Genomic DNA, 18,861 nt, shown 5'->3' with positions numbered 1-18,861 from the left:
CACCCGGTCGTCTTCTCTCTTTTCACTGGAAGCAGCTAATGCGAAATAGGCAGCGCGTCACCGTTGGAGGTCCCCCCCCTGTTTTCAATCAGGTCCTCTTTGGTTTTACGAATGCGGGAAAAGATTTCCCGGAAAAGTTCCTTGTACTCGGGCTGGCGAAAGTCCTCCTCAAAGTCCTCCATGTCTTTCAGAGCAGGACAACCGAGGGACGGCGTCTGGACCGATTTGTGGCTCTGCTCGTCCTCGTCAGCCTCCTGCGGCCCCGGGTGGCAGCGCTGCAGCAGCTCCTCGTACTTCACCTGCAAGGCACTGTACTGGGCGTCCACCTCGTTGAGCAGCGAGATGCCGCGGTACTTCACCACCTCGGCTCGGCGCACGCAGGAGCACTCGTGGTCGTAGATCCTGTCGGGGCAGTCGGGCAGCTGAGGCGCCCTCGTCGGCCTCTCCTGGCCCCAGCGCTTCAGCACCCAGGGGCCTCGAGCTGTGGCTGCCTCCCCCTCGTTCTCCTCTTCCTCTGAGTGGAGGAGCAGCGAATCCGGCAGCAGGTTGTGGATGACCGAGTCCGGCCTGGAGGCTCGGGTAGAGGACTGGGATTTCCAGAGCTGACTGAGCTCTTCGGCCTCACGCTCCAGCTCGTGCACTCGGGCCTGAAGAGGAGAGAAAGATGAGAGATGATCTCAGAGCGGACACCTGACTGAACTTCAGGATGTGACCATTTAATGCAAATGGTTACATTGAGACATAACATGCCTCCATACTGCTCCTGTGGTGTCATCCATGTCGAAATTTGTTGTTTTTATTAGGGTTGCAAAGGGGCGGAAAGTTTCCGGTAAATTTCCGGAAACTTGCCATGGGAAGTTGAAAAAAAACAATGCAAATTAGACGCTGAGCAATAAAAACATCATTCAAAACTCTATTTTAAAGATGGATGGAATGCAGCACAGGTTGTACGTTGAATTTCAACCCTCCACTGTGCATTATTCCATCATATGCACAGATAATTCCCAGCATCCTGCACACTACAGCAGAACTATTGAGAACTGCTGTAGTGTGCAGGACTAGTCCGGTAAGATTCAATGTTATTACTGGGGAAAATATATTAGCATGCTGATTGAGGATTGTTCATCTGTTCATCTAGTCTATTTCCATTCATTTATCCATCAATTGTAAAATATTTCCACAGACGATTCCAATTGTTTGGCTAACTATTTATATCTCTGGCATCTCATTAGTGTGTTTTTACAAACTTTTTCTCATCTTATTCTACAGAACAATGCTACAAGCACTATCTCATGTGTGGAGACATTTCACCCCATCCAATGTAGAAGGAAAGGCTGTGTACATTTGCAAATACTGTGCAAAGACCGATGTTAAGAATGACACAACAATGCAGAAGCATATAGTCAAGTGCCCAAAGTTTCCTCAGGACTCAAATCAGCCTATGACAAAACAAAATGTTTATATTTACGTCTGTATATGACAAGGTAAACACAGTTAGTATAAATTACCCACAACATTTCCAGTTTATTCACGTTAATTCCCTTTAATTCCCATGGACATTTTCCAACTTTGAATATTCCCGGAATTTTGCAATTTTGGATTTACATTTTTGGGGTGTTAACAATCCCTTAAATGTGTATTTCTTTGTTATTGTGTCGGTTCAGAAATGTCCTGCAAACGCACAAACGTCTGGAATTGTCACACACACCTGACATCCCTCCATCCTGGTCAACTGTTGCTCCAGTGTCGCGTTCTCGCCGGCGAGCAGCTCCGCCTCCCGCACCGCCTCCTCCCTGCGAGCGCGCTCAACCGCAAACTGCGTCTGGAGGGCGCGGAGCGACTGACGTAGTGACTCCTGCTCCTCCTCCTGCCACGACATGTCGGAGGACTCGAGGTCGTCGGAGGGTTCTTCGGGGTCACAGTCGTACCTGCACAGACACATGGACCCTATAAACACTGTATCTGCAATTCACACTCGCCTACTTTTCATGCAGATCTAGATTTCTGAAAAGTTTACCACTCTAAACATGAAGCGAGAGCCAGCAGGCATTTAGTTGATCTTAGTACAGACATGGAGAAACAGGTTTTGTCCAATTCTACAACCTCCACCCATCACCTCCACTGAAGCCTATAATAAGGTTACAACAGGTATAACAGGTTACAACTTGTGTGTTTAATCCATGCAATCACAACAGGAGCTGGTTCTTCTTTCTTATTTATTCTATCTTGTTTTGTTAAGATTTTAGAGTTATATTTTAATTTACTTTGCAATCTTTTACAATGTATGGTAAGGTGCTATATAAATAAAGTTTGACTGGTCTACTTGTATATTCCTTTTTTTGTTCTTATAGTATTCATCAATCCTGTCTATTTTGTTGTTGCTTGTTGCCAAGTGACTGAATGTTGTGTGGTTCTGTTTTGAACAGGAAACCAGACGAGACTCGCAGACTTGCAGTGTCCATTTTCCTCACGCTGCTTCACAACAATGAACTGTGAATAAAGTCATTTTTTTCAACCTTTCAACTTCAGCCCAGGCGATCCAGTCAAAAGTTCCACAGCCCAACGATAAGAGACCTTTGATTAGGACTTTTTTTAACAGCTCCTTTTATTTTAATTGCTGATAATTTTGTCATCATTTTATCAAACACTTTATGAGCCCAAAACAAAGTGAAAGGTGACAGGGAACGCACAGACGAGAGCGATGACGGCAACCTGTGCCAAAGGTCACAATGCAGGTTGAGTCCGATAGGAAAATTCGCTGCACATGTGACAGGTTAACGAATATGTAAATCATTGTATCAATATTTGGCAAATGACAATCAAACAATGTCAGGGATCTAAATGCATTTGCATTTGTATTTCAACCTCTAAATATCCGCTCAAGTGTTTAATTGTGTATATTTTTACATGTATGTTGTGGATACAGTTCTTTTACATCCTCCCGAGGAGGTTATGTTTTTACTGGCATCATTTTATCTATGATTGGATTTAACTGTGTACAGGTTGATTGAATGTAAGGAGACTGTTGGGTCAAACCGATTAGGTGACGTAAAATTTAAAACCCAGCGGATAAAAGCACACTGTGTGAAGGAATGGAACTTATCAGAAGAAACAAAGTGATTGGAAATCAGCTGACGACTCAATTCCAGCCTCAACAAGATACTGAGACACCCCCCCCCCCCCCGCCGCCAAGCTCAGACTTTGACCTCTTTCCCTCCAACATCCTCCACCGACCTGCACTCCGACTTCCTCTGTCACCAGGGAGATTCCATCCACCTGAACCTGGATGTTTACGACGGAGCGGCCCAAACAGGATTACACAACCTCACACACTCACACACACTAAACTCTATGAATAAGACCAAGTGACCAGAGCATGAATCGTTGAGGCAGACGTGGGCCAATGGGCAGCGAGCAGGATTGGCACACACAGGGGAGCTGCAGCTGAAGGAGGATTTACTGCTTCCCTTCTGGATGCTAACAAAGAGCTTTAGGATCAGTGACAACGCAGCTCAGATTATCTTTATTAAACCAGGTTAAGGAATCTTTTCCAGCGACCATTAGGCTGCATTAAATGTTATTAATTCTGTCGACCAGGCTGCCAACAGTGCGTGTCGATGGTTAATGTAACTAACAAATCAGTTAATCTGCTGAGGAGTTTCGTGATATAAATAAATCTCATACGAACGCCGCCATCTTGCAGGTTTGGAGCCAGAGTCTGCACAGGAGGGATCGGGGGGGATGGCCCCACCACATAACAGTCAATTATGTTTCACCTCGTTTTTTATAGCATCAAATAAGTAATGAAAACCAAACGTAAGCACTTGGATATACATCAATGCGATAAGAGCTGCCTACAATGACAGAAACCATATTTCAGAAAAATGTATTTGACGTAAACTTGGACTTTTATAAATTTGGTTTGTGTCCCCTTTGCTAACATGGAGGAGGCGGGGTTTATTAGTGGCTACTAGATGTTTTAGGGGGTAATTCTTTTATCAATATATTTTTGTTTTTTATTATATTATGGACGTTTTTAAGTCTGTTTTCTGTCATGATGGAGCTTTTTTTTTTTAATACACTTACTTATGCTTATTATCAAATAAAAGTGTGTGTGTGTTCACCTGAGGTTGTTCTGCAGCTCTTTCAGACAGGACACACTCTTACTGCTGCGGGTGGACCACCCCTCCCTGTGCGGAGGCTTCTGAGGCTGAGGACACAGCTTCAGCTGTTCCACCTGATGCTGCAGCTCCTCCACCTGCGTCTGCAGCAGCTCCACGGTTTCTGCCAGCCTGCACAGAGGAAACCACAACGCTGTTAGTTTGTCTAAAAGACGTCACTTTGCACATTTGTCCATTTCCCCCCCCATCTACTGTCTTACCCCTGGATCCTCTGCTGCGCCGTCCTGTTGTCCACCACCAGTTTGTGGTTGCTGTGCTCCAGCTCTCTGGACGACACGTCCAGCTGCTCGTACACTTTGGCGTGCTGATCATTGACCTGCCTGAGGAGGTCCACCTGCTTCGTCAGGTACTGCAGGAGAGACGGAAGAGACGAGAGTGAGAGGTGGAGGTGTGAGAGAGAGGACGGTTTATTGAACATCATGTGCTGAGATGTCTATAATGAGACATCCAGTCTATCATTATTACCTCCTTAAAGGAATCTATGTTTTCATTGCTGTTTGTCAACTGCTGAACTGATTTTATTGAGACTCATTGGAAAGGTAGGGCCAATGATGAACCCGTGAACTTTTGTAACTGATTCGATTGAGGTAGCAGATCCAGGATTTTCTTTTGAGAGAGACATTGCGAGATATCTCATTCTTCTACATTTTAGCAAATTTCGCAAGAAACAATGCAGAGATCTTTATAAAAACAATAGGATATCTGTAGGATGGCAATATCAATGAACAGGTCAAATTTTGTCCACATTTTAAAAGTATTTTTAGGGAGGCGATTTTCATTATGTTCATGCTGTACGATAACAAATATTCCTTCCAACCATGTCAGAGAATGGAATGATTTCTGGGATTGGTTTAATCGAAAGGCTCAATGCAATAGTTTCACTACAAATTTTAAAATATGGGAAAAAAAGAAAACAAATCAATAACAAGTGGGTTAAAATAACAGCAAAGTTCAATTTTTCAAATAATCCAAACCACTTTTATATTTTATATTTATCAGGTGTTTGAGGTGATAACTGAGCATTTTACCTTCAGCATAACAGCCACGTAATGTAAGTGCAAACCTTTTTATTTCCCACCAACACCTAAAAGTCTTAAAGCCTCATCAGTTTCTTTATCAAGGGATACAGGGTTATCTTATCAGCTGCTGCAGCCAGAACACCTTGCACCTTTCTTCTCACAACCTGATGAAAACCCACAAACACACTTAACATCACCTTCTCTCTGACAACAGACCTGCCTCAACTGCTCAACCTCACACTGCACAGATACAGTGTACACAAACACACAGGCAGAAGTCAATGATTAACGTGAAAGAACAGGATGTCAGAGAGGTCAGCTTTCATTCTTCACTGCGTCTCCCTTAGTTAAAGTCGTTAAAGTTGAAGCGCGACAGTGGCCACAAACGAGAAGACGGTAATTAAATGCAACACAGGTCAAGAGCTTGAATGAGACCCGGGGACGTCACAAGAATCCAGCGACAGGTCTTAAAGAGATTAATCCTGAGGGCCAGCCGTGACATGTAGAGAAGGGATTTACTAACAAGACACCTCACGCTCTAAACTGGGCCTTCATTATGTATTCTGGATTTGTGTGAGAGCGAAAGTTAATGTTGAACTTATGTTGTTTTAGGTTGAGATAACATGCGAGGGAATGAATGATGGAAGGATCCCGTACATGTCTTCACTTGACTATGAGAAGAGAGATGACATAACAAGAGGAGGGAGGTGTGTGTGTGTGTGTATAAGTATTTAAAAGTTTATATAAATCTTTATCACCTAATGATCCAACAATTCTAAATATATGATTTAATATACTTTTAATATTAACAAAGCTGCAAAATACTACTATTATTATTTCATGTAAAAAAAGGACATTTCCCATTTTAACAATCAACCTTTAAACTCAGTGAATAATGTTTTATTTATATCTTTTCTGCAAAGTGATGTGTTCTTTTAATGTGTTCGGACAGACGACTTATTGGGATCTGTAAATACAAACAGCTCCTCCAACATTAGTAATTAGAAAAACTCCCGATGCTGTGTGATCTCCTGCAGTACAACTTGAGATACCGCTTGTACTCTGCACTCGCATCAATAAAGTGTTGAAACTAAACAGGAGCATTTCTAATAGAATCAGAAAACCTCTGATTGTGAAACCGGTGCCTCTTACAGGAAGCAGCTTCACTGACTGAACTGAGGCTCTGAAGCAACACTGGCTTTCAGGGGAAGATACAAGATACAACAAGTCAGAGGTCAGGGGAGAGATTGTGAGAGAGAGAGAGAGAGAGAGAGAGAGAGAGAGAGAGAGAGAGAGAGAGACATCACAGAGTTCCGTCTGTACCTCGATCTCCTGCAGCTGCTCCTGGTCGGTGGAGTACATCTGCTGCAGGCCCTGCTCCAGCTCCCTGTTCCTCTCCAGGAGGGTCTTCCCCAGCTCGGCCGCCAGCTGCAGGTCTGCAGGAGAGAGAGGATCCACACAGGGCTTCAGTGCTCATGGGTTGTAAGTCGGTCTGGAGACAGGATGTTGCTACCCGAGCGGATTGGAGAGGGTTTGTTGTTGCTGGCAAACCACTTATCCAAGCTGACAGTGTGTGCACGTGGATTTGAGGTCATTTCTTAAGGTGATTTCTCCTGCACCTATGAATTATTCGCATTCTTTGGCACATGTGACAGGCCTTTCCAGCCAAATCCAGAGTAAATAGGAAAATAGCACAATTGGGATGAAAATATGAAATATTGGAGGGGGGTATTTCTCAGATAAATCAAGAAGCTTTGGTGTGAAGGTATGAAATAAAGACAAAGGGGATGAAGGAAGTCAAATCATTTGGTTTTTCTTCTTTGCCGCATGAGTGTCCTGCTGACTTCTGCTTTTCCTCAGCAGCCTGTCAAGCTGTTTCACATCCACCATGCCAATCACATATCCCGATTAAAAGGAATCAATATCACAATTTCAGATCATCACAGATAAACGTACAAATGCAGCCTTGTGTGCACCTGCATGGTTTGAATATATGATGCATGTGTTAAATAAATGATATCTCTGTGATGTGCCTGTTTCTCATTTGCCTGTTAAATAAAGTGTCGATAAGCGTCTCTATCTTGAAGGCTGAGAGACAAAGAGTGAGAGGAGACTGTACCATGTTCAAGGTCCTGCTTGTCGTACCACGGTTCCTCTTCCTTGATCTCAAATTCCTCCTCCACGGCCGTGTCAGTCAGCATCGTCTCCACTAAAACACACACATTCTGCAAACGCGCGTTTTAAACCTCACACTGTTGCCTTTGATTCAAAGGATGAGAACGAGTCCTGTTTGAGTTCTGTGCGCCCGCCAGCAGCCGGCACCGGTATGCGTTCATCACCACACACACACTCACACACACAGACACACACACTGACTGACTGGAGCAACATACCATATATAGCTGCTCCACCTCTGCTGCCACGAGGGTGAGCTTCCGGCTATTACATTTCAAAATAAAAGCAGTGTTGGGAGAAACGTGTGGCATAGGAGGGGTTGCTGAACACAGGTAAAGTGTTCTGGACCTGAGGTGAAATGCAAAATGATAAAGGAACACGAGGAGACAGATTCACAACCACAGGAACGAAAGAAATACAAAGAGACCCAGTAAGTTCACAAATAAAGAGACACAAACTGACCATGGAGAAATCAAACAACCACAACAAACATAGAAAGGACAAGAGGTCACAAAACAACAAACTACAAAAAGACACAAACAAATGACACAGAGACACAAACAGACCACACAGAGACACGAACCACACAGAACGTCCACACACAACAATCACGAATACACAACAATCACAAGAGAGAACAATCAGACCACAAATTTAGGGATACAAAGTCAACGAGGAGATGCACAACAATCACCAAGAGATACAAACGGACAACAAAGATGACAAACACAAACCAGTCACAAGCGACCCAAAATAGTCCTCTAATGAGAGACACAAAATGTTCACAAGGAGATGCACAACAGGTAAAACCATGATCTTAACTTCTGCTGATTTAGATTAGAAGTAATTAAAAAACATTTGTTTATCGTAATTCAAACGATCCATTGAAATATTCTATTTACAAATAACCCAACGTGTAGTACAAGAATAAAGGTGCAGGTTGTTGTTTTTAATTTGAAAAGTACACCAAGTAGTTTCCGGTATAAACCTGTCTCCGTGGGAAGTTACACATCACCTGCTCCTCCATTGGAAGCCTCAGCCCGCAGTGTCCTGGTGACCACACGAGGGCGCTGCAGCGACATAACAGAGCAACTGTACTGCAGCACTTTATACTGTCTCGTGTATTTACCACATTAAATTGATCTGGCTGCTGGAGGCAGGCTGTTTGGTGTTTCTGTTGAGATAAATATTTTACACAGATCTATGTTTAGATCAGGTATGTAGTACTATACAGTATAGTGGTGTATGCATGATTCATATCTGCTGTAACATATGGTCATCATTTTTTATGTAGGCCCAGAATTTGATGTTTTCAAAAGTGTGCATTTGTTGAATTACGCTAAATCTACAAAACTGATTTCAAACTGAACTTGATGGAGGAAACAGATCTGGGAAGAATCCCTCAAAATGTTGGTGAACTATCCTTAATTTTATTTTATGACAGAGATTATTGAAGTTATTAGAACACTTCTTTTTATTTTATATTTTAGCTTTAAAAAATTGACAATCATGAGTAGGATTGTTTGGCCTTGGTTTACTGTATGAGCTGTCCAGTAGGTGGCACTGTAAGCTTACAATTTGCTCTAAATTCCTCACTCAGCATAATAGACCTATAGCAGAAGACACCATTTAAACCAGACAAAGACACCATGTTCAACACACACACAAACACGCACACACGCACGCACACACCAGATTTACAGTAAATGATTCATTGGAATACATGAAAATAAATTAACACAATCAAAGAGATTAGCGGCACAGTCAGATTACAGTTTCATTATCAGACACAGATGGATGAAAGCATTCTCCATGGTGGATGTTTTCTCTGAGAAACATCCTGCCAGCTGACAATGAATTATGTTGCTGCTCTGGACCCTGAGGATGATGATGGGTACATCTTCATCTCTGTCGTTTTTGTCAAATAAATCAAGACCTACCTCTGTTTTATCCTTGGTTATTTAAACACTTAAATAATGATTGCTGTGTCACAGAGAAGAAAATAACTTAATTAACATTTGACTCTGTAATCACAATGTGTTTAATCCATAACAGCAACATAATAGTCAATTATGTAGAGTTAAACAATTTCAGAGACACAACACAAGGTCAAAATATGTGGACTTTTTAAGTATATTGACAACAGAACAAAACCACTGGGCACATTTGATTCATAATGCAGAAAATCTCCAATTATACAGGATAGAAGGATTCTCTCAAGCCCAGACCATCACCCTGCTCACCCAAACTCCAGAATTCTCTCCAGGCTTATGTCATTATATGTTGCAAAATAAAAAATAAATAAATTTGGAAGATAAACGTTATCATACACTACAATTTAATATACAAATATGGTCTGATTTATGATCAGTAAAAAAACTACTTCAGTCTTGTTTGTCTTCTTCTTGAACTGGGTATACTCCATGATTCTTAGTGGTAGTTGTCTTTGATTTGAATGCAATTTGTAATATATTATTGATTAATTACTCTTATGTATATTGTTATTGATCACTCTCAAAAACTCTGTGATTACTCAGTAGGAAACTTGAGATTCCTGGCTTCCACACTTGTGATTCATGATAACATCAGGAGTCAGGACGTCCATTCACTTGTCATCTCCAATACTTTGGTTAATGACTAAATTCCTTTCATTCGTTACTTTCCGTTGATAAAAAAATCCAGATCATTAAGCGTGGCTCTGACCGGGAAGCTGAGTCAGCAGCTGGTACGGAACTGAATCACTTAACCTGCAGGCCACATAAATCAGCCAGACAGAGGATTAGATGCTGTAACATCACAGGCCTTTTCCTTCAAGGCCTCTTAGATCCCGCTCTTTCCTGTCGCATGTGCTGTCCCCCTTTTCCATGCTGCCTCGTATTCCTTCCCCCCGTCCTTTATCATCCTCCCCTTTTTCTGCAATCACTGTTTTGTATCCTGTCAGCGAGATGAGAGAACGGGGAGAGCAGGAAGCACAGAGCTCTCTGCGGGGACCGGGCTTCTCAGAGTGATAAAATAGCTGTGATCTTTTTCTGCAGAATCAACAGCTCCCTCCTCTCTCTGCCAAGACCCGTGGCATTTTTGCTTTTATTGACGCCGTATTGCTCTCCCCATTTAGGACTTCACAGCGTGTGAAATGGCAGACCGACAGAATGAGACCCCGTGGAGTCCTCTAGCCCACCCTCTTCTATTTTATCTCCCCTGTCAGAGGATGATTAAAGGTGTGTTGCAAATCTTTCCCAATCATGTTTTCTCTGTGGCGGCGGAGGCCCCTTCATGAGGCACAATGATTGGTTTGCAAATGAAGGCAACTCAGATACAGGAGGAAGGGAAATTGAAATATTACGAGGGAGAGTGCGGGCGAGCGGGATGATTACCACGATTCACACATTCCCAGTCCTCCCTGCAGCAATCTGGGTTAGTGATGGGGTTTCTCGCTGCCATAGTGAGGAGGCAGAGACCTTAATGGGCGTCAGCAACTCCGTAATGACTCGTTAGAAGAGACATTTGAAGCTTTACTGATCCGTTTCCATACCAACTGTCTTTGCTGTGGGGAGGGGGGGTGTAATGGGATTTAAGAAGGCGCTTCTGGGTAGAAACTTAACCCAAATGCACACACAATGCATGAATGTATGTGTGTGTGTGTGTGTGCGTGCGTGTGTGTATGTGTGTGTGTGTGTGTGTGTGTGTGTGTGTGTGTGTGTGTGTGTGTGTGTGTGTGTGTGTGTGTGTGTGTGTGTGTGTGTGTGTGCGTGTGTGTGTGTGTGTGAGTGGTTGTTTTAAGTTAATCTTCAAAGCTCTTCCCTTTCCGCAGAAATCCATCATGACAGGCAGAGAGAGCAGCGAGCCTGCAGTGATTTCAATTTTTTGTGAATCTATCAGACGGATTCCTGTCCTTTCCCATGTTTTTACCCCCCCCACACACACTCGTTTATTGTTTTCCGGTGCCTATTGTTCTGGACACGTACACAAGGAGGGGAGACGTGCTTGCATTGAGAGGCGGCGGTGGTTGGTGCTGCTGATGCTGGGTTGCCATGACAACCAGGCCTTTGCAAAAATGAGCCTGATGCCAACTGTGATGCAGTATCACATGTGTGGCTTTCACTTGTGTGCGTGTATGTGCGTGTGTGTGTGTGTCTGTTTGTGTGTGTGTGTGGGGGGGGCATTGGCAGAGGGAAGCCAGCACACATGCTGTATACTGTGTGTGTATAGAGAAGATATTACTTTAATATTGCACCAGTTTGTCCGTGTTGTTTACACACTGAAAGCAATAAATGTGAAATTAGGAACAAAAGAAATCACAAAAAAAACAAAGACACAGTGGCAGAGAGGATGATGAAGAAAATGATGATGATGATGATGATGATGATGATGATGATCAGGATCATGGCGAGGATGAGGTTTAGAATGACAGAAGAATGAGGGTGTGGATGCGGATCAGGATTATAATGCCAGTGACGATGAGTGTAAGGATTGGAATGAAAATGATGCTCAGGACAAGGATGAAGAGAAAGATGAGGATGACGATGAGGAAGAAGAAGTGGAAGAGGAAGAGGAAGAGGAAGAGGAAGAGGAAGAGGAAGAGGAAGAGGAAGAGGAAGAGGAAGAGGAAGAGGAGGAGGAAGAGGAAGAGGAAGAGGATGACAATTACAATGATGATGATAATGCTGATGGTGGTGATGAAGATGATGAAAATGAGACAAATTGGATCTGGGTTCCAAATAATAATCTATTATCTCTGAGCTGCAACATCAAAGACCTCGACTGGCTTTATAAACTATGAGGATTAAAAAAAAGAAGAAAGTTTAATTTCACAAGTAATCTCCAGCCCTGGGGGCTCATGGGTAAAACAAAACTGTGCAAAGTATAAATTTTAGATAATCTCTGTTGAACAGCTTCAGGGAACCACAGGCACAGGGATAGAAAATCACTCTCGTTCCGACTCTGGTGCTAAGATTTTATTCAAGGGAGCAGATACACTGAGCGTGAACGATGGTTTGTCCGCGCTCGAAAACACAAGAGGAAGAAAAACACACTTCTAATCAGGATCCAAGAGGAAATGAGTCTGAGAGGACGAAAGGCTTCTGCTTCTACAAGTTGTGAAGAGAAACTGACAGAGTGACAGAGTGACAGAGTGACAGCTGTCCGCTGTTCAGATGTTGTCTGTTGTGTGTGGATGAGAAGAGATGTGGCTGATGTTGCATCAATATACACACACTGCTGATACAGCAGGCAGGAGAGCTGATGGATGGCGAGTGGATGCTTTATATACAATGTACAATGGAGGGGAGTCTGAGAGCTGGACACTTTGTACATCCATCATCATTCCAAACATCCATGCATGCCTCCATCCATCCATTCATCCATCCGTACATACATCCATACACAGATCTGCTTGTTTTAGGCTCACAGGGGGAACTGGAGCCAATCCCTGCTGACATCCGTTACCGTTGCATCAATGAGTCGACACAGAAACAAACATTTACACTAACATTCAAACGTATTGGTCAGTTTCTAAGTATCGTATTAATCTAATCTGCATGTCGTTGGACTGTTTAAGGAGGCCGGAGTACCCAGAGAACACATCACCATCAGTGTTGTAAGATGCCGCTTCCCAGCATCCAGAGTTGAGGAGATCAACGGGTGGAGGTGGGTCACTCATTGATTCCTGTCCTGACCTCACAGCTGAACGACAGGAGGGAGAACATTTTAAACGTTGACAGCGCGCAGGCGATTGGCTCAAGGCGAAGCATATAAGGCCGTGATTGGACGAAAACAGAGAATGAGCATCAAAGAAGTGACACTGATTTCGACAATCAATGAAACGGACTTGAAATACTGACTCTAAGATCAACTTGTAAGCGATTATTATTATTTTAATCCATAATGGAAATACTTGTTAGCTTGCAGCCACAATCCCGTTACTTCCCTGTGAGTGTTTTCTGAGTGACGCAGCCGCACTGCACCTCAGTGGGACTGCATTTCTGGACATCTGGTAAAGCTGGAGAAAAAAAAGCTGAGCTGACGACTTCTCACCAGAAGTTCAGTCCAACTGCTGAGTAGAGACAACACGTCCTGGCAGCTGCCTCTGGTTTTGTCTCGAATGAGCTCAAATGCTTCCTCCTGGATCAGCCTCAAATACAACACACACACACACACACACACACACACACACACAGACACACACACACACACACACACACACTCACACGCGCACGCAACTTTGTCAACAGCTATAATCAAAATGTGTATTTATTGGAAGGGTCTTTTTCATCGTCAGCCAAAATCTTTGCTGTGCTGATAATATTTCTCAGCCAAATTCCGTTTTGGACTTTTCCTCCCAAAGCTGATTATGTTTTATCAGTTTTACGAACATGAGCTGCAGCAATATATGGAGAAAAACTCCATAGTTATGACAACCTCTTGTAGCTCAGTTTGTTGAAATACTGGATTTTACAAGTCAGAAGTCAGACCTTTGTGATTTAAGATTTAAAGATTTGATTCCATTTCAAATTTCTACAAAGCAAATCTTTAAAAAATTGACTTTATAACATCTACAATAGACACGATGAGGTCTGACTCAACGATAAAACCACTGACTGGGGGAAGTGAACAACATTGATTATCTTGTCACAATGATACCAGTCAGGGGATCAGACGCAGCCATTAGGCAGCAAGTCAATAATCAGCTGAAGTGTTGGAAGCAGGTAAATTGGGCGAGTGTAGGAATGTGTGCGACTCTTGACTAAGGCCAAATTGTGGTAGTTAAACTCCAAAACAGTTGTGTGGGGTGTTTGTAACTGTTGGAATCCAGAGGGTCCCGTGGTGGGTGTGTATGGGGAGTGAACGCTGGTCGGGGATCCACTGAGTCTCACGAAAACTGAAGCTGAGATTGACCCGCAATCGTTTCTCTTGAAAGATGTGAGGGAGTAAGACAACAGCAAACAGAAACTTCATGGTTATGTGGTGGAAAATCACGGGGTTAGCACACACACAGTCCTGCTTGTCTTGACCTAGAGATAAAAATATCTGAAACTAAGTAATTAAACTGGTGACATTTTTATAAATAGAAGGCGACCGAACCCCCACTTCTCATCCGCCTAAAGCAACATGGCGCCTGCTCCCACCTGGCTGCTGTCCACCTGGAGCATGAACACCTGACTGAACCACATAGCGTCTAGAACAGGACGAGAGCGCTGCAGACAACTTAGATTCAGAAAGGACTTTACTCACAAATAGATTTACAATACATGGCTCCTGTTAAACACATTTTCCTATTCATTCATCTGTCATTTCAACTTTCTAAATCCTGTGTGACCCTGCACTGTACTGACGTTTCTGTGTGCTGTAATGTGTTTCCTGTGACCTCTCAGGTATGTAAAGAATTCCAGCTCACAAAATTCACATTGTAGGTATAAAGACACAATTCACCATTTATTGCATGATGCCTTAACTGGGACTTAAGCCATGGACAAATCGTGTTGCAAGGCCGTTGCTGTATCACCCACCCGCTGTCATCAGGCTGAGGACAGTGGTGAACGGTGAGGACAACATTTCGCAGAGTGAGGCATTTAGATGTGATGGTTAAGGTTAGGGTAAGGGTCTATAGGGAATGCATTATGTCAATGAGTGTCCTCACAACTATAGAGACAAGTATGTATGTGTGTGTGTGTGTGTGTACTTGTATACTTGTATTGAATACCATTTTGAGCCTGGACTTTATGGATGCTGCTTAAAATAAGGGTAAGGGACTAGGGAATGCATGTATTATATCAATGTGTGTACTCGCCCTTATAAGAATGTGTGTTTGAGTGTGTGTGTGTGTGTGTGTGTGTGTGTGTGTGTGTGTGTGTGTGTGTGTGTGTGTGTGTGACAGGGAGAGAGGTCCTTGTGGCATCAGGTTTTTGCAGAGATCAACACTATTTCTCTCTCTCTCTCTCTCTCTCTCTCTCTCTCTCTCTCTCTCTCTCTCTCTCTCTCTCTCCTCCCTCTCTCCCTCTGTGTTTTCAATCCTGTGTGAGGCGTTCACAGCCCCACCCTTTATCATCCTGTGCGTATACACCATCATCATCACACACCACGTTTCTCCCTCCTCCTCCTCTTCCTCCTCCTCCTCCTGCTCCTCCAGCAGCATCAGCAGCATCAGGAGGATAAACCGCTTCACCTTCCCTCGGACAGTCTGGAGACAGAGATGGGAGCGGTGCTATGACACGGACACACCGGGCAGGAAGGATGGCTCTGCGCGGCCGGGAAATGTTGTGCTTGATCGGAACCTGCCTCTGGCTGCCGCTGCTGGCGGAGGTACGTAGACCCGGAGCCTGTCCTGAAATGCAACCTGATTTATTCTATTGATTTAATGTGTTCTCCTGTGCTGACATGTTCTGGGCTGCATTTTACAAAAATTCCGGTTAAAAATAATTCAATTTGATGTTTAGATTGATAAGCCTATAGGCAGGAATCCAAGGCGATGCAGCCCAGCTTTATGGACTGTGCGCTTTTATGCGTTACAATAAATCTACAGCCAAAATCTGTCAAACACGTTTAAAGGACGTGGTCCTGTAGCCTGGATTGTAAATGCACGACCATCTGCAGCCATGTCTCTGAATGGTCTTGACTGGGATCCCTTCTTTATCCAGGACGCATTTGTAAAAAAAAAAGCAGGTGCAGCTCGTGGGGGTTGGGGGGGGGGGGGGGGAATAAAAGGCATGAAACACCTGTAATAGCTCTTTAAGCCAATCAATGGTGCCATCATTGCGCATTATCCACTTTGGAAACCATTGTCTCGCACGCACACACACGCATGTACACAATCGGGCACTGATTCAATCACAGCCCCTCAACCCCCCCTCCTCCACCCCTCCCTCTGCTGGGTATCATGAGAGGAGCCCGTCGGAGTGCTGGGGGGGGGTAATGAGCCCCCTGCACGGGCGGATGGAACTTGTCACCCCGGCTCAGACTGTGTGGTGAGAGTGAAAAGCGTTGTTGTCAGAAACATGCAGCCTTCAGGCCGCTTCACACAACGATCACCTGCTCCTGCTGACTCTGCATGGCAGACCTGCTGCTGGGTTACAGCAAGCCAATCAATCCACAACCAATCAATCATTGGACTCATTCCTGTTCACTTTTCATATCCTCCTTTGATGCAGTGTGTGTTGAGTTAATGTGCAGCAGATGAGCCTGTGTAGAAATCATTAGTGGAGAACAGTGTGCAGGATTTAATTAGAGCCACTAACACTGGGAGCAGCCGTGCGTGCAGCACAAATAGCACCAGGCAGATATGAGTTTCAGCTTTTTTCATTTCAACTTCAACTTCATTAGACAAATCTTTTCATTGGGGGCATCCTGATTGCAGTGGCTCTGCGTGTTGTCGGAATAAACGTGTACAGTAGGTAAACAGGAAGGAGCAAAGCTGTGAGCAGCAATCCTCCATAACCTGCTTTACCAGAATCACATCATTAGTTAGTTCTCTGAGATGAAGCTGCCAACCTGGCTGAGATTACTGGGAGGCCAACTCAGGCACCATGTGCAAGGAAAAATCTGTAATATGGTAATAAATAAGTAGGAATATAACTAATATACCTACATATACCTAATATTCCCTAAATTAATCATTTTTAGCTTCACCTGTCCATTGGTTAGTTTGTTGGTGAGCAGGATTGTGCAAGGAATAATGAATGGATGGAGCACGACACATGGTGGAGGGATGGCACATGGGCAAAGAAAGAACCAAATAAACGTCTGTGTGGTTTCTGGATCCACTAACTTCACATTTTCACTATTTTCCCAGGGAATAATCAAAAAATCTTTTAGGGAACTGATTTCTATGCTTGTCTGTCCTTCTATCTCACGCATACACACAGAAAGTGTTTTTTATCGAAATGATAGAAGATAGGAAATGTCGACGAAAAGCATTTTACTTGTCAAAAATTGTACAGAGATGAAAACGTGATCTTTTCCCAAAACCTTACCAGTGACAACCAGTTTGATAAAATTCCTATTTTTAAGGATCACTTGGAGAATCTTCAATGTTTCTTTACCCAGTGCAAATCATCAACACTTCCGTGTGTGTGTGTTTGAGTGTGTGTGTGTGTTTGTGAGTGTGTGTGCGTTTGGATGTGTTTGCATAGCGATGCACTGGAGGCAGGTGTGAGAGCCTCATGAGTGATTAGTGCCGTAATGGAGGTGTGTGATTGATATGACTGGAGATATCAGGACTCATGTCGACCACTGCAGGCCACCTGACCCTGCTCTAATAACATAATATCATTAGGTTGAGCAGTGCAGTGCCTTCTGGGATGTGTGTGTGTGTGTGTGTGTGTGTGTGTGTGTGTGTGTGTGTGTGTGTGTGTAGTTGGCGAGAAACAACCAGGCTCGCTCGTATCAAGGTGAAATGTGTTGTATTTCAGTGCCCTCACTACAGTTATTCCACAATGGCAGCTGAAGGTGTGTGCGTGCGTGTGTGCGCGTGTGTGTGTCAGCTGCGAGTGTGTTTCCTCTCCTCTTCTGTCAGGTGCCTGGCTGTGTAGAGGTGTGACCTGATTTCTGAAATTGAAACAAACATCTCCTTTCAGATATCATCTGATGCTGTCTAGTACTATTTATTTGTGTGTGTGTTTGCGTGTGTGTTTGTATGTGTGTGTGTGTATACTGTACACCTCGTACCTGGCTGTCTCATACTTGTAATTTTCCTTCCCTCTGATTGGTGATCCCTGCCTTCAGTGAATTAACTCATTCAAAATGTGAGTAAATTGTACATCTGGAGGATCTTGTTCTGTTTTCTCACATTGGCTCATTCAGCATTATCCAGATTTTCTACCAGGATGTTAGCAGGAGAAATTCAGAAGCCTCTCACTTGGATATTCTCACACACAGCCCTTGTGCAGAATGTCAGGAGAGTATTTGGAGTTCAGTGCATTTCTGAAAGCAGCTTGAGAGACTTGTCCCAGAGCCACTCCGGCATTGACTTTGCTGAATGCTCCAGGTGAATCTTAAAGGAGAATCGATGCTCCAGTGTCAAGTCACTTTACTGTGGAGCAATAGCTCTTGAAGGATTCCTCTGATTTCACACTGACCTCATTCCTGACCGGTCTCCCTGTCCCAGCCCCAGAGCACGATGGTGTTAGCCGGGTGATTCAGTACCTGGTGTTTGCCAGTGCTTCCATGTCTGCCCACACAGTTAATGTTTGTCACATCAGACCAGAGAATCCTTCCCCTCATGCTTTTAGAGTTGAAATGCAGTTTCGCAAACTCCAAGCAGGCTGTCACATGCCTTTTTGTCAAAGTGACTTCTGTCTACCTACTCAGCCGTAAAGGCCTGACCGATGGAGTGCTACTGAGATTGTCGTCCTCTGGATAGGACCTCTGAAACTCTCCAGTGACTCCAGTTTGTCCAGACAAGAGTCAATGGTCCTGGTGGTTCCCACACTTTTTCCATTTCACATTTATTCAGGCCATTGTTCCCTGGGAACACTTGGAAACGGTTTTATAAC

The 18,861-nt window shown here is 43.8% G+C and overlaps 2 protein-coding genes across 2 annotated transcripts in view; one reads left to right on the top strand and one right to left on the bottom strand.

The window, feature by feature from the left end:
- Positions 1 to 35: 35 nt before the first annotated feature.
- LOC133028026 (cerebellar degeneration-related protein 2-like) lies at positions 36 to 7,524 on the bottom strand. The gene is made up of 6 exons (XM_061095219.1): positions 7,320 to 7,524; positions 6,524 to 6,636; positions 4,382 to 4,530; positions 4,125 to 4,292; positions 1,709 to 1,928; positions 36 to 647 (listed from the first exon to the last, which is right to left on the bottom strand). Exons 1-6 carry the CDS (start codon positions 7,399 to 7,401, stop codon positions 36 to 38), a joined length of 1,344 nt encoding a protein of 447 aa, XP_060951202.1. The 5' UTR covers positions 7,402 to 7,524.
- An 8,053-nt stretch (positions 7,525 to 15,577) lies between these two features.
- The window catches only part of LOC133028313 (neurotrypsin-like), a 30,541-nt gene continuing 27,257 nt past the window's right edge, over positions 15,578 to 18,861 (top strand). Inside the window, exon 1 of the mRNA XM_061095508.1 lies at positions 15,578 to 15,673. Within this exon, the coding sequence (XP_060951491.1) occupies positions 15,578 to 15,673 (96 nt within the window). The remainder of the gene's footprint in view (positions 15,674 to 18,861) is intronic.

This window comes from Limanda limanda, chromosome 21, assembly GCF_963576545.1.
Source record: "Limanda limanda chromosome 21, fLimLim1.1, whole genome shotgun sequence".
NCBI lineage: Eukaryota > Metazoa > Chordata > Actinopteri > Pleuronectiformes > Pleuronectidae > Limanda > Limanda limanda.
Note: the sequence above shows the minus strand (reverse complement) of the source record. Positions and strands in the feature narration are given on the sequence as shown.

What these genes read in the sequence shown, in the direction of transcription:
- LOC133028026 (XM_061095219.1), bottom strand. Translation starts at nt 7,401, where the DNA reads ATGCTGACTGACACGGCCGTGGAGGAGGAATTTGAGATCAAGGAAGAG. An exon ending in GCGCAGCAGAGGATCCAGGG is followed by an intron (nt 4,293 to 4,381) that starts GTAAGACAGTAG and finishes TCCTCTGTGCAG; the next exon opens with GCTGGCAGAAACCGTGGAGC. An exon ending in GAGCTGCAGAACAACCTCAG is followed by an intron (nt 1,929 to 4,124) that starts GTGAACACACAC and finishes GTGTCTGTGCAG; the next exon opens with GTACGACTGTGACCCCGAAG.